Source organism: Xiphias gladius, chromosome 12 (genome assembly GCF_016859285.1).
Source record: "Xiphias gladius isolate SHS-SW01 ecotype Sanya breed wild chromosome 12, ASM1685928v1, whole genome shotgun sequence".
Lineage (NCBI taxonomy): Eukaryota > Metazoa > Chordata > Actinopteri > Istiophoriformes > Xiphiidae > Xiphias > Xiphias gladius.
In genome coordinates this window covers 970,838-996,128 of record NC_053411.1, presented here as the reverse complement: position 1 = coordinate 996,128, position 25,291 = coordinate 970,838, and the positions used below count along the sequence as shown (strand labels likewise).

The following is a 25,291-nucleotide window of genomic DNA, read 5'->3' as shown; positions in this document are numbered from 1 at the left end:
CCCTAAAGGACAGCAACTCAATGGGCAAGAGAAAATAACAAAAAACAAGCCTAGTCCTACAGCTTGGGCACCATCCACCTAAGGGCCCTAAAAACACATACCTGCCATACTAGCAGACAACAATGCTTTAAAGGCATCAAACAACCTCAGATGAAGAACCGAAGGAGACACCAAACCAGCAATCATGTCTGTGAGGTACGACTGTACAAAGATGGAAGACCAAATCACAGTCAAGCAGATATTGACCACTGACACACCCCTAAACAGGGCAGTCAAAGCTATGAATCCCCTAATGGAATGCACCTTGTGTCCCACTGAGAGCCATGGCTCCATAGCTCCTCCGGATTGCATCGCAAATCCACTGAACAATTTGCTGAGCAGACAGCGGAGTCCTTTGCAAATATCCACGTGCCATTGCAAATAAACAGCGGACTGGACTTCCTCGGGCCCGCCTTGCAATCCACGTAGCAGCAGAGTGACAGCACAGGCCACAAAGTGTGACGGCACCAATCCTCTTTGCTAATATGAGGTGGAGGACAAAACGCCTTCAGCCGAATCACTCTCGACCTGAAGGAGGAAGTGATGACCTAGGGCTGAAAGGATAGGTTAGGTCAAAGTTCTGCGTACTCCTTGTCCTCATTGACAGACATGCAGGACACACCTGGGTGAGTTCCAAAAGGCTTTATTACTCTGAGCACAGGCACGCATAGCTTGGGTAGTTTGTCACAGCTCGAATGCAGTTTGAGATGCACAAACCGCCTTTGGAGATTTCTCATGTGAAGCAATTCCAGGCGTACAACTGGGTGCACTGCTGATCTCATCCCCAGCAGCGACATGAGACTCCCTACCATCACAGTCACAGCTGTTTTCACCCCGTGAGCCAGCTGCAATAGCACTGTCATGCTTTCCTCTTACAGGCGTGCATTCATGGTCCAAGCATCCAGGTGCAGTCCCAGATATTGCACTTGCTGATTTGGTTGCAGAGCACTCTTTCCAAAATTGATAGCAAAGCTCAGTTGCGTGATATGCTGGATCACGAGTTCTGGGTGGACCCTGGCTTTCTGCTTTGAGGAGGCGAGGATCAGCCAGTCCTCTATTTAGGTCAGAATCCTCCCTCCCCTCTCTCTGAGTAGGCTCAATGTCCTTTCCACACATTGGGAGAAGCATGTGGCGTCAATGAGTTACCAAAGAGGAGGCGACAGTACTAATAAATCCCCTCTCCTACAGCGAACCAGAGAATTCCTGTGCCACAGCAGAATGAGGACGAGAAAATAGCAACTGTCTAATTGTTAGCATGCGAAAAAGACGCTGCTTGATGTGTCTGTTCATTGCACGCTGGTCGAGTATGGGTCTCTTACCCCCAATTTCTTGGGAATTAAAAAATATGTTCGGGTAAAAAACCCTTCTGTGCCTCCAACTGTCACGATAGCTCCCTTGTGAGGCTATTTCCCCCTCCAATGCGTCTCTCTGCTGCGCAGGGGAGAGCAGTGCACACAGTACCGTTGAAAGGTGAAAGCTGACAGCTGAACTTCAATGCGAAATTCTTCCTCATCGTCCTGTCGGCCAGGGAAGGAGAGGGCTGTGTAGACGCACCCATTCTGAGCAGTGACCTGTCAATGGGAGCGTGGCGAGACAGCAGGAGAACAGGTCCACCTGCCCCATTCCTTTCGTCATGGGGTACCCAGGCAGAAAGAGCCATGAAACCACCAGCGGTAGCAGAAACGCCGCCACTTCCTCCCTCTTGGTTTTGGTTAGCCTTCGTAGGGTGAGGGGGAACAGGCGACATGCAACGTTTCTGGCTTGCCTGTCTCACTTAAGTGGTGTTCATTTGCCTGGTGGGTCCTCATGGAAGAGGGTCCCTGGGTTCTCCTCCTCACAGACACAGCGATCATCTTCCTTGTCATAATCGTCCCTTGTCTTGGAGAGAGCTGCCGTTGCTGCCACTCCTTGCTGCTCCCTCCCATGAGCTGGTGTGAAGGGAGCGGTAGGAATACACAAAATGTCCCCTCAGGAGATAAATATTTATCATAGTCATAGTGTAATTTCACCAGTATTTTTTTTTTTTAAAGCTTTTCATTTTAATTGTTTTATACATTTGCAGCTGGTTTGTTTCCATACATTTGCAGTAACCCAAGCTAGCAGCAGTGTCTGTACAGGCATAATTTACGTACATAAGTTACATTGTATGATGTATATAAGTAAAAGAAGTAAAAGAAGTAATACCAAAACCACAAAATACTCCACTACTAGTAAAAGTCTTGAATTCAAAATTTTAATTTGAAGACCATACCAGTGTGTCGCCTGAATCATGTAAAGTTTACATTTTTACTGACCATTTTTAAATTCATGCTGAGCAGTTTTATATTTTTGGATGTGTTTTTCCTACAGTTTCAGGCATCCATTGATTTCATACTGTATGAAAATGTAAGCACCAATAGATGCCTGGGACGATAGGAACCTTCCCATTTCTTGACATAATGGTTAAATAATAAATAAAGAAAACAATTATTGCCAGGGAAATTTACTTACATACAAAAGTAAAATTACTCTTTATGCAGAATGACCTTTGTCAGTATATACAACTTGCTTACTATTACTGATGCACAAATGTGTGCAGAGCATCTCAGTGTGGTAGCTGTTGAATTAATTTGAACTACCTCAGATACTGTTGGGTACAGAACTACTGTGCATCATAGCTTGTAAGTTAATCATATTTTGTATTTATAACTTTTATCTGAAAAGTTAAATATTAACTATAGCTATCAATAAATTTAATAGAGTTAAAAGTACGATATTTCCCTCTGAAATGTAGAGATGCAAGCATAAAGTAGCATAAAATGATGATACTAGTAAGTAAATATTACAATCCACAGCTTGTTAAAAAAAAAAAAAACACACACTCATAATTTTAAGACAATTGTTTATTAGAAAGCAGATTGTCAATGTTTAGCGTTTCACTTTGACAGGTTTGGATAAGTTGTTTTCTTGCTTCTAGTCGTCCACACAGTGCTAAGACCCAGAAACTCATTGTTCAGACAGGCTTGAGTAAACTAGGTCATTTTTCTAATGAGCTTTTACTGAATCCAATCAAATGAATAAATTCATCATTCATCAGACACTTGGGGTTTTATTTTTCTTCAAGTATTTTTTCTATCATCACACACTTTATTCATCATACAGGCAAACATATTAAATAACCAATATATAGTGTAACATTAGATTACACTGGTTAAAAATAATATGAGGAACTTTCTGCTCTACACATAGCACCAAACAGCATCGTGATGAAAGACAATCAGCAGTACTGTATGACTCAGATCTTTTTTATTGTAGTTAAACAGTTGGTCCACTTGTGGGTGGTGATGCCCCCACTACTACTCGAACGGATCCATCGAACTCCAGAGTGAGGTTATGACCGGGCGTACTGGGGGATCAGCAGACAAGGCGCAAATCAATAAATGGATTCATCTAGACCTACATCTACTCAAATTATTTCATTGTTGCATTTCACTAAACTATCTTGTTTAGTCTCTTGTTAATGTCCAACATACCCAAATGAATATAACTTACAGTTAGAGCATTCAGAAAGTATTCAGACCGCATCACTTTTTTTTCCACATTTTGTTATGTTGCAGCCTTATGCTTAAATAATTTAAAAATAAATTTTCCCCTCATCAATCCACACTCAATACCCCATAATGACAAAGAAAAACAAAAAACAAAACAGAAATATCACTTTGACATTAGTATTCAGACCCTTTAAATAAATACTTTGTTGAAGCACCTTTGGCAGCGATACTGCTGAGTCTTTTTGGGTCTCACGCGACAAGTTTTGCACACCTGCATTTGGGGATTTTCTGCCATTCCTCACTGGAGAGCCTATCGAGCTCCTTCAGGTTGGATGGGGGTTGTTGGTGTACAACCATTTTCAGGTCTCTCCAGAGATGTTCAATAGGGTTTGTGTCAGGGCTCTGGCTGGGACACTCAAGGACATTCCCAGAGTTTTCCCTAAGCCACTCATGTATGGTCTTGGCTGTGCACGTAGGGCGATTGTCCTGTTATAAGGTAAACTTTCAGCCCAGTCTGAGGACCTGAGCACTCTAGACCAGGTTTTCATTAAGGATGTCTCTACACTTTGCTCTGTTCAGCTTTCCCTAAATCCTGACCAGTCTCCCTGTTCCTGCCGCTGAAAAACGCCCCCACAAGCGCGATGCTGCCACCACGCTTTAGTGTTCGGATGGTATTGGGCAGCTGATGAGCAGTGCCTGGTTTACTCCAGAAATAACACTTAGAATTGAGGCCTAACAGTTCAATCTTGGTTTCATCAGACCAGAGATTCTCTTTTCTCGCAGTCTGAGAGTCCTTTAGGTGCTTTTTTGCAAACTCCAAGCAGGCTTTCCGGTGTCTTTCACTGAGGAGTTTCTTCCATCTGGCAACTCTGCCATAAAGGCCAGATTGTTGGAGTGCTGCAGTTATGGTTGTCCTTCTGGATGTTTCTCCTTTCTCCACACAGGATTTGTGGAGCACAGCCAGAATAATCATCGGGTTCTTGGTCATCTGTCTTAGCAAGGCCCTTCTCCCCTGATTGCTCAGTTTGGATGGGTGGCCAGCTCTAGGAAGAGTCCTGGTTGTTGCAAACTTCTTCCAAGTAAGAATTATGGAGGCCAACCTTCAATGCAGCATCAATTTTTTCACAGCCTTCCCCAGATCTGTGCCTTGACACAACCTTGTCTCTGAGTTCTGCAGGCAGTTCCTTCAATCTCATGGCTTGATGTTTGCTCTGATATGTATTATCAACTGTGAGCCCTTACATAGACAGGTATGTGCCTTTACAAATCATGTCCAATCATTTGAATTAACCACAGGTGGACTCCAATCAAGGTGTACAAACATCTCCAAGATGTTCAAGAGAAAAGGGAGGCACCTGAGCTAAATTCAGAGTATCATAGCAAGGGGTCTGAATACTTCAGTCCTTTTTTAAAGATTTCTAAAATTCTGTTTTTGCTTCGTTATTATGGGTATTTAGTGTATATTCATGAGGGAAAAAATGAATTTAAACCATTTTAGCATAAGGCCTCAACATATCAAAATGTGAAAAAAGTGAAGGGGTTTGAATACTTTCTGAATTCACTGTACATCATTATTTCGGTATGAGATTCCTTTTGTACTTGAACCATGTGTGTCAGTGTGAAAAACTGAAAACTCAAATGACCAATTGTACCCTTTTTCTTAAATCATATATTCCATCTTGCACTCTTGAATTCTCCAAGTTTCAATAGTTTAAAATCATTATAGATTAATGCAAACCATATTCCAATAACACCATGGTCTAAGAGTGTTTTTAACAGTTTTCCCTTGCCATTCAGTTTGATATGAAAAACTGCACATAACTCAAATGTATTTCAGATCAGTAATCAAGTGAGCACTATGTTCAGTTTTTTTTCCTCTCTTTGGTAGTTCTGGCCATTCATTCTATCAGTTGTGATAACACTGAGCTCACCAATATAGTGTAATTTCTGAGATTTTGGAACATGGCAATGCTGCCAAGAATAGTTGTATGCACACAGTTTTCCAAGACAATGACGGATTATTAACAACATGTCGCTATTAACAACCACATTTGCTCAGTTTAATAGCATTTTATCAAATCTGAATCCTTGAGTCCTAAATTAAATCTAATTCTTTTAATAATTTTCAAGTTAAGAATTACTAAAACTCCAATATTTGATACTATACTTTGCTGACTACAGACACCAGGTTGCATAGACCACATAAACAGGACGACAGACAAAAGTTTAAATTTAGCTGTTACAGGCTAAAAGTGAGATGTATTCTTCATAGATAAAAGGATTAAATAAAAGACTGTGCTGAAACTTTGTGAATCAGGGAATGATTCACTGAGTTAATGAATTGGCTAACAGAACCTAACCATATCTCATGTGTTCTCACTCTGAGTTTACCTCCAAATTAAGTAGTTTAGATAATGTGGATAACCTGTTTATTTCCTTACAGATTATTTGACTGTTTGTGTTTTTGCCATTTTGGACATCATTGTAATGATGTCTCAGATCTCAGCAACTTCCTTGGTGAGTACAAAGTTATCATAACAGGTAGAGGAGATGTACAAAGCTATGAAAACAAAACCAAAGTTGTAATAAACATGAGTTATCCTTTAAAGTATATCCAAAATTTAAGAAATGGGCTGAAACATGCAAAACCACTGTTATAGTCCTTTGTCCTCTGAACTGAGGTGGTCAAGTCCAAAAACAGGGAGGGTATTCCTCCCTTGTCGTGGACCTGGATCCACCTCTCCTCATGATGACTTTGCCTAAAAATACGTCTTACAGCCTGTATGCTATGTCTTCATGCAACTTTTTGACAAATTATCTCAACCCAGGTTTACTAGCTTTTGCGGAGCTTTATCCCATATAATACAGTCTCCATCAATGGATGGAGTTTGCTCAGTTGTAAAAGAACTGTAGGCGCTCAAACTTAGAATGTTTCTCAGTGCTTGTAGGACTTTTTAACAGTGTTGGCTTAACAATCACCAATGTCATGAATGGACTTCAAAGCTCAGCTTTGCCAACTGAGCAAACTCAATCTGCTGATGAAGACTGTGTGATAGCATTTAAAGCTTCATAACAAACAAGTTGAGACTCAAACTACTGTTTCCAAGGTCTAGAATGAACCTTGAGGTTCAATGACACAGTGTTTCTTGACGCCTGAGGAGAAATGCCATGAATGTCAAAGAACATGAAAGCTTGGGCAGGATCTCAGAAAAACCAGCCCTGCTCTGCACATGACCAGCACCTCCCACAGTGACATCAGACAGCCACACAATGAAGACACACCCCTCAGAGTCAGCACCATGTCCTTTAAATTTCATGGTATCATTTGTCAGTGAGCTGCAGAGAGCGTAGCAGCAAGGCTTTTTACTGTGCTGGGGTACAGCGGTGGCTCTTATAGGTACCCAGATGGCGGAAGCTGCGTCCACATTGCTGGCAGCAGTAAGGTGTGGCCCCACTGTGGATCCTCTGGTGGGTGTACAGGTTCCCAAGCTCCTTAAAGCGCCGGCCACACTGAGGACAGGCGTATGGGCTCTCACCGGTGTGCACCCGTTGGTGTCTCTTGAGTCCAGACAGCACTGAGAAACCTTTGCCACACTGGGGGCAGGGGAAAGGGCTCTGGGCTCCGCTGTGCACCAGCCTGTGGCTCTTTAATCGTGCTGCATGGCGGAACCTTTCTCCGCACTCTGGACACATGAAGGGCTTCTCCCCAGTATGGATACGCTGGTGCTGCCGCAGGTTGCCAAGGTAGTTAAAATGGCGGCCACAGTCCCCACACTCATATCCTCCCTCAATTTTAATCTCCTTTTTCACAGGCCCTCCTCCCCGACTAATGCCAACACCAGCCCCTGGTCTTGTGCCATCCTTGTTCTGCCCTCCTTCACCCCTCCTGGAGTCGCTGCTGCTGTCCCCCATGGTGGGTGCAGCAGATGAGGTGGACTGCAGGGCCTGGAGAGTCTGGGCACCAGCAGAATCTGAGTGTATCAATTTAATATGTTCCTCCAGGAACACAGAGTCAGGGCAGAAGGTTCCACACAGAGAGCAGATGTAGGTGTGACTGGGGAACTGCTGACCTGAAATCAGAGTGTAGGGTATTTGATCTTGTATATAATTAAAAACAGACAGATTTGATAGACTACATTGAAAATATGGGCTTGTGATTTACAATTAAGGCTAATTGCATGAACAAGGTTATAAAATAACCTATTAACACCACAGCTTTCTCAGTTTCGGCCTTGGTTGTGTCTAATACAACATGGCTCCACATGGTTAAAACTGCCTGAACAAGAAAGAAACCGGAGTGTGAGTCCTCATAAAGATGGAAAAGGTACAAGGCCATTAGTAAGCTACTGAACATAAGCTGAAACAAAGTTGCAGCAGTGGTTAGGAGTTATAGGAAGAGCCATACTAACAATAACAGAAGGTGCAGTGGCCTTACTTGAAAAATTACACCACGCACAATTTGCTTTTTACGCAACCTTGTGAAGACAGGTAAGTGCTTCTGAATTGGGACCAGTATTATCTGTAGAAACTGGTGTTTCATTAACCGATCAGACAGTGTGAAGAACATTGCATGAAGTCTGCATCCAAAAATAAAACCACTGCTCACAAAATGGTACAAAACTGCAAGATTAAAATGAAAAGAAGCCAAATGAATATTGGCAGCACATTTTTTGGTCAGGTGTAACCAAAATAAATTAGTTTGGGTCAGATGGGATTCACCATGTTTGGTGTGGACCTGGCCAGGAGTAACACAGTGACTGCACAGTGCTGACTATGAAATATGGAGTTGGGAGTGTGCTGATGCAGTCCTGGTCAAAATAACTATCATCCTTAAATTTTAAGTATATAATTCAGAGTATCATCGTAAATAAATGCACATGAGCCAATTTTGTATAATGAGAATATTTTAATAAAAAAATCCAAGGTTACTGAATAAAAGAAAAAAAACAAAAAACAAAAAACAAAACTTGCATAATAGTGAAATACTACAAAACAAAATGTACCCCAGACACAATTATTGGCACCCTTTTGATGAATTTAAATTAGTTATGTAATAGAAAACTTTAGTAGATAAACCAAAGTCTCACTGGAATAATGTTTTATTGGGAATAAAACATTTTTATTTGGGAATGCAGTGCATCTGTTTGTTTATAGGCAATGAAATGAAGCCCATAAGGGAAAGAACACAGTACCTACAGTAAAACATGGTAGAAGTTCTATCATGCTGTGGGGCTGCTTTGCTGCTTCTGGTATTGGAGACATTGGCCAGCAATGAGTCCTGACCTAAATCCCATTGAACACCTTTGGAGAGAGCTGAAATCCCGCATTGCAAAAAGGCATCCTGCAAACTTATAAGAACTTGAACGAAGCAGAAAAGTGCCAGAAACTACCAGCAGACAGGTGCAAGAAGCTTCTAAATGGCTACAAGAAACGTTTAGAGGTTGTTATTGTTGCCAAAGGTTCTGCAACCAAATATTAGTGAAGGGTGCCAATAATAACTAAAGCAATAAAAAAATCTGTCCGAAGTAAATTTTGTGTTTGTATTTTTTCCACTATTATGCAAGTTTGGGGTTTTGTTTTGTTTAGCTCAGTAACCTTGAAAATTTCATTAATTTTACAAAATTGGTTCATTTGCATTTATTTCTGAAGATATTTGGATTTATTTACTTGAAATTCAGGGGTGTCAATAATTTTGTATGGGGCTGCATGAGAGCAAAAGGTGTGAGTGAGATGACATTTATAGACTACACTATGAATGTAAGTTTTTATAACCAAATACTAAATGATAAGATTACTTCCAGTCTCAAGAAGCTTGACAGGAGAGGAATTTTCCAATTTTACAATGATCCCAAACACACTGAAAATATTACACAAAAGCTTTTAAAGAGGAAAAAAATGAAAACTAGGATCTGACCAAGTGTGGTCCCTGACATGAATTCAATAGAATACCTTTGGAGTATTTTAAAATAGAAGTTGGGCAACAAAACCCCTCCAGCAAAAAGCAGCTGAAAAGAATAATCTGTGAAGAATGGCAGAACGTTTCTCTGCTGATTTGTAAGAGACTGGTATCATCCATGCCCAGGGGGATCAACTGTCATCAATAATAAAAGCGCTCATACAAAATATTCAAAAAATAAAAGAATGGAATCTCACTAATGAAGGGTTTACTGACTTTTGTAGCTGTAGCTTATTTAATATGGACCTTTCATTATACTTTAATTAGTCAAACATTTGTTTTTCAAATGATTTGGCTTCATTCTTCTTGGGCTTTGGCTAAAAAAAAAAAAAAAAAAACTATTAAATGGACAGGATTTATAATTACTTGACATTTTAGTGATATTGGTCTGGGGTGTACTCAGTTTTTGTCGTTTTGTCGTATATATATACGTATATATATACCTGGCTAAAGTTCTATACTTGGGTAATGTGATTACAAATGCACTATCATGACAACTGACCCAGCAACTCAATTCGCAAATGACAGTGAGTTATGATATCCCACTATATGCACCATATGTATGACTTATAATCAACTATTATTATTTTGATAAATACATCAAATGCATGATAACACATTAGTTTAATGCCAGTTATGGATAAATGCAGGCATTTATATACATTCACAAGTAAATTTCACACTTCAGAAACCCCAACCCAGTCTGACAAAAAAAGACCAGGTGGGTAAAGATAGCAGAGAGGTGAAAAGCTTTACATCAAGCTGTAAATGAAGTCAAACAAATAAAAGTTGAGTCATATTCTCTATGAACTTTTGTTGTCTTGTGCTTTATTATTATTAGAATTTCTGCAACAGATCTCTCGTTACCCTTTGAAATTTTCCATAAAGTCCAGCCAAGGTCCTCCAGGCGCAGATTACTGCTGGCTTTTTATGCTAGCTGGTTAATATGCAGCATCTAGTACCTCTGTATATTAAAAAGAGAAATTCACTGATTTCACTTTATACTCCAATGACAGTGTCAGACTCACAGTGGACAGTTTTTTTTTATTTTATTCAACACATTCTTTTTCCTTGTCAAAACTTGCTTCCTATATCACCCACAATGCAACTTTACCGAAAACGGTTTGGCCAGAGATCACAGGTGTGTTATCCTAGTAGCACCTAATTGCCTGGAGCCTGCAACAGAGATGAGGAGTGGGCTACAGAGGTCTGGGAAGCTCACTTCTTTCTAATCCACACACCCAGATTTTTTTTACTTTTCAAACTTCAGTCTTCAGAACCAACGCTGACTCAGGTGACATCCCTTGTGGACATTTATCAGACTTCACACAACTCCCTATGGAGATATTAAAGGCTTTATACAACTTTGTCACATATTTGGCATGTGCTTCCAGATGTTGGGGAGTTATTACTCCCCAACATCTGGAAGCACATGCTGATGTGTAAACCTGACCCTTTTAGTACATGTTTAACAAAATAATGTTAATGTATTGTTATAATACTGATATTTATACAATCTTGTTGAAGTAATATCTGTTTCCCGTTGACATGTTCATTTGGCATCATGTCCAAGCTGTTTGACTTTTTTCTTCCTAGTTGTAAAGAAATTCCACCTCGTCAAAGCACAATATTAATAGCAAGCATGTGACAGTCCTTCTCTGATGTTTCCTAAAACTAGTTTCTTCACAAAATAGTAAAGCTGGGTATTGAACCTTCAGCACCCAAAATTGACGGCTTGTTCACAGCCTTGAATTTACTGGGCTTCATTTGACTTCAGATGAGTCTTGGCACAGCTTTTAAGTTTACTTTCTTCTTTTTTCCACATGACAGGAACACTGGCTATTCTGTCCTGATGGCTACAGTCATGTGACAGTCATTCATCCAGCCCTGGCTAAGTCCAACATCTATCAATCTATCTTTGACGTTTATTACACTTTTGATCTTGTTTTTGTAGTTTTGAGAATCATTCCTTTCCCCTCTCCCCATTCTTACCCACCTGCCTCAGGTCTGTCTGTGTTGCCTTTCAGGGGACTCCCTCCCTCCCCTGAAGAGCTCTGGGGCTCCATGGAGAAATCAGGGGGCTGGACATGTGATAGCGGAACCTGGGCCTGGTCAAGTCCACCCCCCTCCCTCCTCGACGACTCATCTTCATCATCATTATCCGTCTCACCAGTCACAGTGTTCTCACACTCAGGTTCCTTCATGACTGGGAAAAATATTATCACATAAAACTTGAATGATATGCAGGGGAAGGTTGTACTTAGGAGAATTCAGCCAGTGCTTACCTAGCAAAAAACTGACACGAGATCAGCTAAAACATTTACTAACATTAACACGTTTGGCTGGAAGTTGACGTTCAAGTGTACCTTTATGGAGCTCTTCTTATCCTATACAGAGGAATGAACATCTAGGAACAGGAAGAAACTTTCCTTATTGACATTTTATGGACTTCCGTTTCCACTAGCAAAAGAAAAAAAACTGATGAAAAGTTGTTTTTTTATTTGTTTTACCTATACTTATTAACACTTATTATATTGCTGCTTTTGTGTGTTACCTTAACAGATATTTCTTTTTACTCTATTTATTGATTGATGAATCAGTTTTGATGTGTGCTTTTTTGCCATAACTCAAAATTAGAAATGTCTAAATAATTACATAATAAGTAAGAAAAAATATTATGTGATAGTATATCAGTATTATCACAAAATATAATACATAACAAATTTTAACATAGTATCTAAGTAGATAATTAATAATTATAGTAGATAATTATGATTTAATATGTCATAATTTTAACTTAATTAGTAGTGGGAGTCAAAATGGATAAAACCCTTTATCCTGGTATACATCTATGTGTTCTGGTACTTATATATGTAATTTTGTACTGCTATACCAAGATGGTGATATGGTACATTTTGTATTATATCAACTGCGAAAGTGTTAACAGGTGAAATTATCATTGAAAAAAAAAATCCTGTTCTTTGTTTCTGTTGTTGTTTGTTCGTTTTGTCATAGTGGCAGTCATATGCTACCATAATAAAATAGCCATTGTCAGCACTGTCTATTTTTGGAGAACCCAGTTAATTAAATACTTGACCAATCAGGTTACTATATCCCACTGATGCATAAATCATATAAAAATCAAATATTCCAAAAGCAGTCTCGCTCAGTGATTTGCAAAACTGCTCACAATGGTCTAATACTAGCAGGGATGAAAAAAGGAAACCAACCGCAGTATAAATGGCATTACAAAATCTCTGATGGATGACAAATTTACATCACCACAGTCAACATATCGCCTAAACGAAAGTTAAATTTTGACCTAATTTTAACTGGTGTCGGAGTTGTGCAGAAGTCTATTTTGATATGTGTTTCCCCCTACCTTAACCTGGACCTAGCCTTATCCCCAACCCCAACCAGTCGTCTTCTGAAATACTTAACCTGACGCCAACCTTACCCTTATTCTGAACAGTTATCTCTACTACACCCGACTACTATACCATAACCTAAGCCCTAACACCAAACGTGGAGGGGAGCACTATGGGAAACGCAATTCAAACAGGAGTAAAACACTGCCTCAAAGGGGAACAGACGTCAAGACAAAAAATTGAAGCCAGGTTTTTGGAAGCCAGCCACTACAGGCAGCTTGATGGATGTCATGTCGGGAAAAGGGGTTCTTACCTTCCCTCTGACCTGCATCCATCTCACCTTTAACAACTTGATCTGTTCTGCTTTTTCGCATGGACAAAATTTTACTTATCTCACAGTCTTGATTTAATCCATCCATCCATTAGCTATACCCGCCTATACTTTAAGAAGGTGCCAGGGGATTTGAACCAATCCCAGCTGCTATTGGGTGAGAGGCGGGGTACATCTGGACAGGTCACCAGTCAGTCAAAGGGCTGATACTTAGAGACGGACACCATTAACCATTACCATTCACACCTACAGGCAATTCAGAGTTTTCAATTAAACTAACCTGAATGTCTTTGGACAATGGGAGGAAACCTACCCAGATACAGATAGAACTGTGAGATGACAATGCTAGCTACTGGACCACCATACCGACCAAATTTTTTTTAACTTAATTAGTACTTAGTATATAATAATTATTACTTACTATCTCATGAGTGTGATTAAGTCACATTTTTAACAAATCTCATAACTTTGACTTAGCAAGAGTATTTTTATTCTTACCACTCCTAACCCTTCACCTGGTTTGCTGTCTGCATTGGTCTTCCATAGAGCATGCAATACATGTCTTCAGAAGTGTCCTCAGTTGTGTTAGAACACCTCTGTGACTCACACACCTTATGGCTGGGTCTGTGTGTTTACCTTTCAGGTCTGAGGAATACTCGATTGGTGCTATCCATTCGTAGTCATACATCCGTTTGCTGCCAGAAGGGAGCATACTGAAGATGTCATCTGTAGTGGTCTCAGAGTCTCCGTGCCCAGACCCGGAGCCGGAGCCAGCCATCCCACTGTCAGGCCACAGGCTAAGAGAGTGTGGGTCCTGCTCTTGGCGAGCCTCCCTCTCGCCGCTGGCTTGACTGATCTGGTCTCCGTCCATTTCAGCACAACCTCTTGAGTTCTTGTCTTTCATCAGATAGTCACAAATAGCATCTATATTCTCCTTCTTCACACCAGGCATGACAGCTTTGGCTCTCCTGGGGTCGGCGTTGTTGTGTTTGGTTCCGGAGCTGAAGTCAGTTTTCTTGTATCCCGCCTCTGTAGATGGCTCCGTGGTCGCAACACCATCCCTCTGGACTGTATCCAGTCTCGCCTTTAACAGTTCGATCTCTTCAGTTTTCTCGCGTAGCTCCATTTTCAGGACTCGTATCCTCATGCTGACCATTTTGCGAATCTCAGACAGCGCTGTCTCCAGCACCACTTTGATGTTTCTGCCGAGGTGCTCGGTGATGTCGCCGACCGAGCAGAGCAACTCCTCGTCGGTCTCGAGCTCTAGGAAATCGCTGTCGGCTCGGCTTGCAGACCCGGGAGGCTCCATGAAGGCGTCCTGTAGTTCAGGAGACAGGCTCGTTTCAGCAAAACTGTAGTTTCTTTTGCGACTCATAGATTAGCCTAGATTCGTTAATGGAGAGTTTAGCTAGCTAAAAGCTACTCAGCAAGCTAATGTTTGTATGATGCTGAAAGGTAGTAGTTAGGTTTGTCAGGGTTAGCATGAGCAACCCCGGATGTTACAGGAATCTGTCTTCAAAACAAAAGCATAATGACATCAAACATCTGACAGGATTTAGGTTCGTCAATTCGACTTTTGTTTTGAAAGCAATCAAAGGAAGTATCCTTTTTGATATTAATCTACTTGAAAGATACACACACACACAGTTGGAATAATGGCTGAATTCGGTAGATCAACCTTCATAAGTAGCGCCCTCTAAAGTTTACAACAGTAAACGCACTGTTACCGTTTTATCAATATTATGGTATTACTGTCTAATAAGGCACCTTTGCTAAAGTTTAATGGTTAATACGTTATTTAGGCTACTAAATACTACTTGACTTCATTTACAGCTTGATGTAAAGCTTTCATAAATCAGTTTCTATCAATTAATTAAATAACTTCTAGCTTGTCAGGCTGTGACAAATCCCACCAGGGGATTTTCCCCAAGTTGTTGATAAATTACTTTTGTTTTTTATGGCCCGCAACTGTTTTCAAGAAACAAGTCATCTCATAGTCTTTCTTAACCGTGGTCACAGTCAAAAGGCCTTTTAACAACCTGGTAATCAAAAAGTTGTTCTTTATAATGGTTTATAATTGATCAATAAATTATTTGTAAAGGATTTATTAACTATTTATAAAGCAATTAGTACCGCTGCCTGTCAAAAATCAAAGTTTACTTATTTTTCAGTTTCACGAGTATATATATAAAAAAGCATTTATCACAGAAAAATTGGGGGGTTATCTCATTTTGTCTGCAAATTCCATCTCATTCTTGAGGATTCTAGATTTGCACAGAAAGATCAAGTTTTGTTTCAGCTTTCCTTTCCACCTTATTTCCCATCACCACTGTGCAATAACCTTTACAAACCTTACTGTCAGCTGCTCCTCAAAGTTGGCAATACTAGTCTAAGCTAAAATGAATTCCAAGCCTCAATAAAATCATAAACCTTTATCATTTATCTTATATGGGAGATTGTCAAAATAGGTTGTTTTTCATCAAAGGCTTAAACCACTCTTCATAGCTTGGAGGCGAATTTTTGTTTGACTATTTTAATCACAATTCTTAACCAGTTTAAACTGATTCCTCATTTTTTATTATGAACTTCTATGAACTTCTTCTTATGACCTCCTGGCACAATCCATTAAGTGACATAGTTAAAGCTAAAGGCCAAATAACATTTTGTCACCGCACCCAGGACTGGCACAATCACACAAATTTATTCCCACTTTGCTGTAGATGTTTTGAAACACAACAGTGAGTGGGGAGGAAATATAAGGATTTGGGTGCATTGTTGAGCACTACAGCGTCTTAAAGTTGCACTAATACATTTTTTTATTTTGTAGATGGATCAAATGACTATGTGTAGTGTTAAATATGTCGGCTGATGAACCCATGGAGAATTATCTTTTTGCTTCTCCTTTATGGAGTTTTGTAGCATTTTTTAGCTCATTGTCTTAGTTTTCTGGCCCATAAACTCTGCTGCCACCAATGTTGCTTCCAGAAACTTTTTGACTAGCCTCTGCAGGTATTTTTTCAGGCTGCATACTGCCCCCAAAACCTTCACCAATAAGATAGGGCAGTCTGTATGCAGACTCCATGATTCCCTCCTTGTGATTGTCTATTTGTTACTGTTATAAATTCCTGAGTGTTGCTCCAGCTTTAGAGCAACTCTGAGTTGACAGAGGAACTGACTGGAGGAAAAGAAATGCTGAGTCTGTTCCTGGGATATTTGAAAACACACACTCTGGACTATACACTGAACCAAACCCACAAACAATGAAATAGAGGAGAACTGTGAGGGAAAGTTTAAGATAGAAAGAGTGTGTCTGCAAGAAAATAGGACTGTTCTTTGTTTACATTTAAGAAGTAACTCTAGCTGATTTTTATGTAAGAGGATGAATGTAGGCCTATATTCCACTACCCCAAGCCCATTTACTGATTCGGTCATGGAAAGAGCTTTATTTGTTCAGTGAGTGATTATTAACCTGAAAAGTGTGCACTGTGCACAATTTTGAGGAAAGATTGTAGGAACTTTTCATAGCTGAATCTCACAAAACATTAAATAATTGTTATTTGAATTGATAATCTTTATATATAGTCTACAGTATGAATTGGGGAAAAAAAAGCAGAAATAATAGTTCAAACAACATAATTCTGATAAGGGTTTAGGTCTGCGCAATAGAAGTGTCAGCAAAGTGCTCAAGTCAAGTTAACCAGTGTAATGCACGAAACTAAGCGAATATAACTTCAAATTAATAGTCATGTTAAGATTTTCATTCTATATAATCTGTAGTAAATGACATATACATGTGTTACATAGGGTGGCAGCCAAGACATGTAAAGGCTGAGGTCAAATAAAAAATACTGATAGATGAACACATTAAAATTCAAAACACTTACTCCATCTCCCTCCCAAAGCAACCCCCAATGTTGTTAGATGCCACATAATCTTTTGAAAATGTATCATTATATTTTTCTGTTTTAATAATAATAATAATAATAATAATAATAATAATAATAATAGTTATTATTCGTATTATTATTATAAAACAACAAATAACTCTATTAAAGAAAATTACATTAGATCACTAATCCCATATTCATAAAAGTACTGCAAATACGACAAAACCTATAGTTTTTTCAAGTATGAATCCCGATAACATATTACAACTTTTTTTAAAAAATAATATCCTCTGTCCAAAACAGGAGCGTTTCTCAGTCTCAGTATTCATTAATTTGGAGGAATCTACAAGAGAGTAAAACATTTGCTTGTAGGTCAGTTGAGGCCAAAGTTTTTGTCAACATGACATTTATTTTGAAAAGAAACACCAGGACAGTTACTGTGGTCAGTTTGACAATTCCGTCCCGTGCACTGAGAGAGAAGTGCTGCTCGCATCTGCACGGCTGTATTGGCCATATTAGCCAGGTCGGGCTAAGACACCGGGAGCCTCAGGTACCGGAGAAAGATCTCTACCGACGGCCAGCAGCACCGGGAAGTGGAAATCAAATCAAAATCACAGCAGAATGGGTATCTGTACTAATATACTTATAATATTAAAAATTACTATGGGAACTTCTGAGTGCGTTCGTGCACATATAGCCTATGTCACGTGGTAAATGTACCAAATGTTCCATTATTTGTCAGTTAACTGTCTTAAAAGTAGTCTGATACATTTTCAGTGGTCAAAGCGTGGTGTTAATAGCTTATATCATTCCATATTTTTCTCTAGGCTATATGATCTCCTCGTTTTAACGGGTTAGATAGTTAGATAAGAGAATAGTTTATGACAGGAAATAATATTTTTCTCTGTTTTATGTCAGTGTAAATTGAATATTGATTATTTATTGTTACCACAACTACTGTGAGTGTGCCAACTCACACTCAGAAAAATACTAAATATCTCAATTATAAAATCTCTTAAATATTTTAAAGGGGTAAATGTCCCTTGACATTTACAAAATGACATTACACATACCCCTTACTTTGTATCTTGAAAGGAATTTTCAGTTCAGATGCAACTTAATTAATACATTCATTGACTAAGGGCCTTTTAAGAAATAATTTAAAGGATGCCTTTTATTTTGTTTGGCCATTTTAAGGGATTTTTAATCACTGAAAAAGCCTTTAAACCACACATTCCATTAAACCATTATAGTCCATTATATTCCATTATAAATAGGACTGGGGGTTAAGAGTCTTCCTCAAGGGCAACTCAGTGTTCGATTTACCCGGCTGGTCAAACTGACAATCTTCTTGTCACTTCGCTGTACCTCTAGGCCACGTTATAATGTCAGAAATTGTTGAGAGCTTTGTCCTGTTTTCAGGTCAAAAGAACCACTGAAAATGTCTATGAAGATTCTAAGTCATTCAGGTCACTATATATTCAGAAGTGCAAATACATTTTGCCAATGAATTTCAAAAACATAAAGAAAGTCCAGTTGCTCTAGACTTAGCACTCCTTGACACTGATGTACATGTAATGAATGTTCCTTGTTGTTTTTCTATGTATTTCTTATATTTGAAAGAAATATAATAGAGACAGATCAGTCATATACTTATGCATATGCTTTTTACTGCTTTTAACAGTACATGGTTTCTCCACAGATGCTGCAAGTCTGAAGGGAACTCTATCTACATCTGAGGAAAACTTCCCAACAGGTAAGCAGACAAGCCTGTTTTATGTTTGTTTGCTTTTGTTTTTAGAGAATATTTCACGAGTGATGCGGAGACTGAAAAGTAGCTGATGGTATGCCACTCCTCTTTGAGTGGCATATGCCAATTCTGATATGCCTCTTTTGGCTATTGGCACGTCACTGCTGTCAGTGGCATATGCCACTCATGAAAGGTACATCATTCTTGTTCCACTTGCAAATACCACCCCTTACCAACATATACCAATGGTGTGCCAGCCTTGTAGTGTCATATGCCAGATCCCAATGGTATACCATTGCTGTTAAATTGGCTTTTGGCACTTAAATTCAGCATGTCACTTGTGTTCCACAGAAAGAAACCACTTTTCGCTGGCAGCTATTACTGTATATAGTACTGGTAGTTCAGGCTATAATGTTAGACGGCTCTGAAAGGTCAATAACCTAAAATTTCCTTTATAGCATGGAATTGTTCAATAAATTTCACTGTATTCTGCCCTTTAGAGTTTCACATTTGTTATGTTCAAGAGGAAATTTACCATAAAGTATTGCTTTCACTGGTACTGTTGACGAGTCATGAGAGCAAACATATGACCTGTAAAACAGAGGTGACCTCAGTGGAAAATCATGTGATATAGAATTTAAAGTGATTTATACCTTGAACCTCTGAGTTCCTCTGAAGTCACTTATTAATCTGTGAGTCAGTCACACAGTGTAAGCACTGACTCAAATTACTGGATGAGTTTACAGTACAGGTTGCTCACTAGTAGTTTGTATTTTAAAGTGAAAACAGACAACTTCTCAACTTTTCCCCCCAGCATTTCCAAATTGTTTTACTGTTGGTGCTGGATCTTAACATGGCTACTGCTATCAGCCTAGCTACTGCCCAAAACAAGAAACGACTGTAAGAATCCCAAATTAAACTAGTAACCCCAATCTCAGAATATCTGTTCTAGTCCGACCATGGCTCTTTCCATCGAGTGAATGCCAAGGTTCACTCTTGTTTTACCTCGGTTTCTGTCACTCTCCCTCTTCGCTTTCTTTATCTCCTCTGACAGCGAGGCTCTTTTCATTTTGCCAGGTAGAGTTTCCACAGTTACTCCAGTTGTTCCACCATCCGCCATTTCCACTACCTAGGGAAAGTTATCGATAGCTACCGGGGAAAACAAAAGCGCTGTCCTCTTTCTTTTTTTGTTACGCAATGGCGACGCACTTACTTTGTGCCATAAATCGAGCCTTCATTTTCCCGGGAGATGTCATATCCGTTGACAAAATTGCATAGTGAAGGGAGGCTTATAGGGAACCCATCTAAATGCTAATGGTGTCATTATTCTATAGCCATTACATTGTGCAATCAACACTTACTTCATATTGATAAGTTGAGAAAAAGCTTGTCTATTGCCACTTTAATCATGGATGTGAGTTGATCTTATTGTTTAAATTTAGCAATAACTTTCACAATCATTCATCACATTGAAAAAAATGGTAATATTGGAAATTGTTCATCAGAAATGTCATCAGGTTATCTTCAATGTTCTCTTATATTACCGTTGTTTCATACTTTCTGTCCTAAAACTTCTATAACTTAAACTTATATGCAGGAAAATAAGGGACAACCTTGTTTCAAACCATTTTATGAATGTACGTATGTTTGTATATCTTTTATCTTTTATTTTATTTCAGTCTTCTCCTATTTTTTCCTTTTCTATTTTCTATTTACTTTTATACTTAACAGCTGTTAAGTGAAATATTTCTTGATTTTGGACTCAAACTTCCTTTCCTTGTAACATTTTAATTTTTTTTTACATACTTTTATTGTAACACTGGATTGTGGGTGTTGTTTTATTACATCAGTTAAGTGTTTTGCCACTGCAGCATGAACTCCTCAGATCATTCTTTTTCAGCAAATATTAACAAGAAAGGGTATTATCTAACTGCCTCAAGTTTAGAAAACTACCAAATCACTCTACTTATGTAGATGTAGGCGATTTTCAGTTGACCCTAAAATTAAATGTATATTTCAGTACATAAATATATACATATCGAACAACATATTGACTATTTTATTGTGTGTATATATATATGTTTGTGTGTGTCAGTGTGTATAGTGTTTTTATTTAGGTAGTAATAAAATTAGAATTAATAGCAAAAGTGGTTAATGTAAAGATACACCTCGTGGTTTTGTTATAGCAACCAATAGCACCCCAAAGATAAAGTATATGAAGCTCAGCTTTAGCTAAGGTGAGTTGTAAAACAGTAAGTGAGCTGAGAGAAAATACATGCTCAGTAATAAAACCAGGAAATCTTTGAAATGTATCAATTCATAAATAAATTGCCAATACAGACTGTGTGATTGCCAAAAAAGGCTAAATTGACCTGAGGGCAAAGTTAATCATGTGAACTTATCATTTAAGCATTAAGAGATTTTAAAATGTATTAATTCTGAGTCTGATATTTATGTTAAAATTCTCTTTATGATTATATTAACAAATACAATTTTATTTTACTAAATATAGCCCTTTGAAGAGTGATATATTCATTACTTTCAAAAGAATAAATGTTGTAAATAAATGATAAATGATGTATTTTATACAGCCCAACAGACACTGGGTTTTTGTGGCGGAATGAAAAATCTGACATGTAATGTCTGTGAATTCCTTTAAGAAACATTGTAAGGCTTTTTCAGTCTTGCTTTTAAGTAGACTGTTTACAATGTTACTGTCTTATTTAGGGTTAATAATGTAGTAAAAAGATGCTAGAGTTAATGGTAATTAAGATAGTTAACATTATCCATCAGAAAATATCAGGTATCTATAAAGGAAACGGAAAGGAAAATGAATTTAAGTATGGTTACTACAGAGGTTGTTATACCACCATTATTGTGGAAAGCACAATAACTAATTTTACTAACCATATTTATCATTAGTTGTTATTTTCTTGAATTATTCAAATGAATATAAGGCAGGAAATAGGCACACATATATATTTAAAAAAAACTAATTTGTCAGTGCTCTCTGGTGGGTAAACGATGCAATGGAGACACTGTACTGCTACTTTTTGCATTTATTTCTTACCTATCGACATATACGCCAATACTGATATGTTGGTGATAAGCTAAAATCTTTGAATAAGCAGATGGGCAAATTTAAGGGGGGCAATTGATTAGTCTGTGTAAAACATAAAAACACACTCAAAAATATCAAACTTCTTGCTTTCCATTCTCTCCCTCTAAAATAACAACAGTGGAAACATTTGATCCTCTATGGGTATCAGAAAAAAATGACAAAGAGTCAATCCCTTAACACACACAAAAAAATCCATTTGCCATGCTCTAACTGTGTGTTCTGTGTTCAGATCTGCCAGTGGTGTTGGATGTGGTCAGGGGTCCTGAGCGTCTTCCTGCAGACGAGGAGTTACAGGAAATGTTGAGAGGGAAACTGCGCATCCTACAGGTTGACAGCATCGCGGTCAACACTCTATTCATGGTAAAGCTGATGACACAAGCGGGCTTGCGCTCACAGACATACACACATACACATACACCTGGCTACCAGGCCTATATTAAGCATCTGGCATTTTAAGATGTAAAACAGTCTACTTCCTAAATGAGTTAGCTGCATGCATGAATGACAGTGTAAAGAAATAAGCTGTTAACTTTTGTTTGTATGTTTCTTATCTGCAGTGTAGTGTTGCTAGAAGTTGTATGTGCTAACATAGCTTGATAAGCACATTATACAGTCTTGGTTGAAATTAGTGGCATACCTGAATTTTAAGTACAGAATTTAGAATATCTTGAGAAATAAATGCAAATCAACCAATTTTGTATAATCAGAATATTTAATTAAATGTCCAAAGTTACTAAACAACAACAACAAACAACAAAAAAATGCTTTCATATGTAGTGAAATAAAAAATACAGACATAAAATGTACGCTTGATGAATTTAAATTAGTTCCTCAAACAAAATAAAAAACAAATAAAACTCACCTGTGCTTAATATTCAGTGTTAATATGACCTGAATTAACCAGTGAATGATGGTCAAAATTGATTGTTTTAAATTGTCCGGCAATGGGTCCTGACCTAAATCCCATTGAAAACCTTTTGAGAGAGCTGAAATTTGCTAGTGCAAAAAGGATTCCTACAAACTTAAAAGAGCTTGAGCAATGGAAAAGTGGCAGAAACTACCAGCAGACAGGTGCAAGAAGCTTCTAGATGGCTACAAGAAACGTTTAGAGGCTGTCATCGTTGCCAAAGGTTTTTCAACCAAATATTAGTGAAGGGTGCCAATAATTGTCTGGGGTACATTTTGTGTATTATTTCACTAGTATGCAATTTTTTTTTAAATTTGCATTTATTTCTGACGCTATACTAACTCTGTACTTAAAAATAAGGGGTGCCAATAATTTTAACTAGGACTATACTTTTTTGGGCTGTCTATCTGTCTGCTTGATTTGAGTTTTTCCCCCTAGTCGCCAAAAATCACTTAATGCAGCTTTGAATTTAGTTCTTGAGAAATGTTATGTTTAGCTTGCAAGTTTTTCTTTTGTTTTGTTTTTTGCTTATTCACATTTTCTCTATACAGAATTCACTTTTTCATAATTCTTCACACATTCAGAACAACAGCAATCATGTGGACTTAACTGTGGATCACTTTTCATTGTTATATAGAAAATGCATACAATTACATCTTTCAAAATTCATGAACTGTTTTCTCTCAATTCAACCACCAAAACTCTGTGTATTTACAGTTCATTTTTGCCCATTTACATTCTATTGTAAAAACTGTTTACATTTAAAACCCGAAATATAACACAAAATTCCAGTCAGTTAGACTGACATTTGCCACATTCTGCTCACCGTTCTCTCACATACTGGTTTACAGCCCATTCCAGGTGGTGTAACTTTCCTTTTGTTAGTTACTTTTTAAAAAATTAATACGTAAAAGATATTGCAAAGACAACACTATCCATTTGGTAATGCCACCTGTTGTTGGTGTTTTTTTAGGTCAGTGTGTTCTAAGTGAGTTTTCTTGTGTCTGTGTTCTGGTACTAGAGTTGATCATGAGATGTGGATCAAAGTGTTTTGATTGCAGTAGTGCATTTTGGATTTGAGATTAACTGTTGTGCTGAGCTACATGTTGATAAAGAGACGTGCATGGAGTTTTGTAAAAGTTAATTCATTATAGAGAAATGGGAGCAATGTTAAAAATGTGTAAACAATTACACTCAATGTCAAAAATTCTTCCTAAAGAAAAGAGGCTGTGGTGAGCAGCCTAGGTTAAAGACTTTAGAGCAGGAAAAAGTACTAAAATGTCCATACAAACTTTCCAAAATGCCCTGCAGCTTAATTCCTTTCTTCACTGTTAAACGTTATGCTCAACATGTTCCAAACACAAATATTTTTTATCAAATTTAGCTAAATACACTTGCTTCCATTTGCAACAGACTCAAGTTAGAAAACAAGATTATTATTGGACTAATGATTGTTTGTGTAAGGTGAATTAATAGATAAATATTTCTTCAAAGAAATGATGTCCTCCAGCCATACATAACTGTCTAGTTGTAACTTTTTTCTTTTTTCTGCCTATAGGAGTTGTCAGCTCATGTCATCTCCATCAACAGTGAAGAAAAAGTCATTTTTGTAAGATTCAAAACATTTGAGGAGATATGGAAGTTCATCACATATTACAAAATAGGTATGTTTGGAATAAAATTTGAAAAAAATAGTTGTCAGTGAAATCTTTTGCAGTATTTGGAACTATCTAAGGTAATGCCAAAGTCCAAATCTAATTATTAAAGTGGTAATTATTACATCATATTAAAGTTGTATGCAATGCGTGTTTTGTAGTAAAATATGAATATCACTTCTGTGCTCATCCTCCTCTCTTCCAGGTTTCCTAGGTCAGTGTATGGAGAATTTGTTGTTAGACCAGAAGTTCTGGCTCAGTTCTTTGGAGGAAGTTGCTATTGAGGTTTCCATTCAGGAGGAAAAACTTAACCATATCTACAAAGGCATCCTCATGCAAGAGGGTAGGTGATAAAATGTAGTTTTTGAAGGTGCTCAGCCAAGAAAAGAAGAGGTCTGCTGGGAGGCTTTACTAGGCAGAAGAAGAACTAATGCACTGCTCTAAAAATGAAAATGTACAGCAGCCAAAGCAATTACAGCATCTAGACGACCGTTCTACCTTCGGAGCCACGCTAACCCAATGTAGAAAATATCATATTCAATATGTTTGTCGTCTTCAGGAAGAAGGGAAGAGGGGCAAGAAAGAAGAAGGCTTATATAAAATGTCGTATAAATTCCGAGAAACAATAGCATCAACAGTATTATGAGTCATCTCCTACTGCAGTTAATTTGTTAAAATTCCCCCAAAAATTTTAGTTAGCAGTAACTCATGTAGTAAATAAATTGTAACATTATCAGTGTTATTTGT

The 25,291-nt window shown here is 38.1% G+C and overlaps 2 protein-coding genes across 7 annotated transcripts in view; one reads left to right on the top strand and one right to left on the bottom strand.

The window, feature by feature from the left end:
• Positions 1-3,100: 3,100 nt before the first annotated feature.
• znf16l (zinc finger protein 16 like) lies at positions 3,101-14,713 on the bottom strand. Of its 3 annotated transcripts, XM_040141384.1 has the most exons (4): positions 13,861-14,713; positions 11,522-11,731; positions 6,971-7,639; positions 3,101-3,424 (listed from the first exon to the last, which is right to left on the bottom strand). In XM_040141384.1, exons 1-4 carry the CDS (start codon positions 14,597-14,599, stop codon positions 3,375-3,377), a joined length of 1,668 nt encoding a protein of 555 aa, XP_039997318.1. In that variant the 5' UTR covers positions 14,600-14,713; the 3' UTR covers positions 3,101-3,374. The 3 variants fall into 3 exon arrangements, with proteins under 3 accessions (XP_039997318.1, XP_039997320.1, XP_039997319.1); XM_040141386.1 differs by lacking the exon at positions 11,522-11,731; XM_040141385.1 differs by lacking the exon at positions 3,101-3,424 and having other exon boundaries at positions 4,675-7,639.
• A 2,893-nt stretch (positions 14,714-17,606) lies between these two features.
• LOC120797569 (SH3 domain and tetratricopeptide repeat-containing protein 1) overlaps positions 17,607-25,291 on the top strand; it is a 40,636-nt gene continuing 32,951 nt past the window's right edge. For all 4 annotated transcript variants that reach the window (XM_040141351.1, XM_040141350.1, XM_040141354.1 and 1 more), the window contains exons 1-5: positions 17,607-17,736; positions 18,814-18,867; positions 22,212-22,342; positions 24,448-24,553; positions 24,750-24,887. In XM_040141351.1, coding sequence (XP_039997285.1) covers positions 17,733-17,736; positions 18,814-18,867; positions 22,212-22,342; positions 24,448-24,553; positions 24,750-24,887 — 433 coding nt within the window. In that variant the 5' untranslated portion in view covers positions 17,607-17,732. The remainder of the gene's footprint in view (positions 17,737-18,813; positions 18,868-22,211; positions 22,343-24,447; positions 24,554-24,749; positions 24,888-25,291) is intronic.

What these genes read in the sequence shown, in the direction of transcription:
- znf16l (XM_040141384.1), bottom strand. Translation starts at nt 14,599, where the DNA reads ATGAGTCGCAAAAGAAACTACAGTTTTGCTGAAACGAGCCTGTCTCCT. An exon ending in GTATTCCTCAGACCTGAAAG is followed by an intron (nt 11,732 to 13,860) that starts GTAAACACACAG and finishes TATTTTTCCCAG; the next exon opens with TCATGAAGGAACCTGAGTGT. An exon ending in ACGCAGCTTCCGCCATCTGG is followed by an intron (nt 3,425 to 6,970) that starts GTACCTATAAGA and finishes CTGATCCCCCAG; the next exon opens with TACGCCCGGTCATAACCTCA.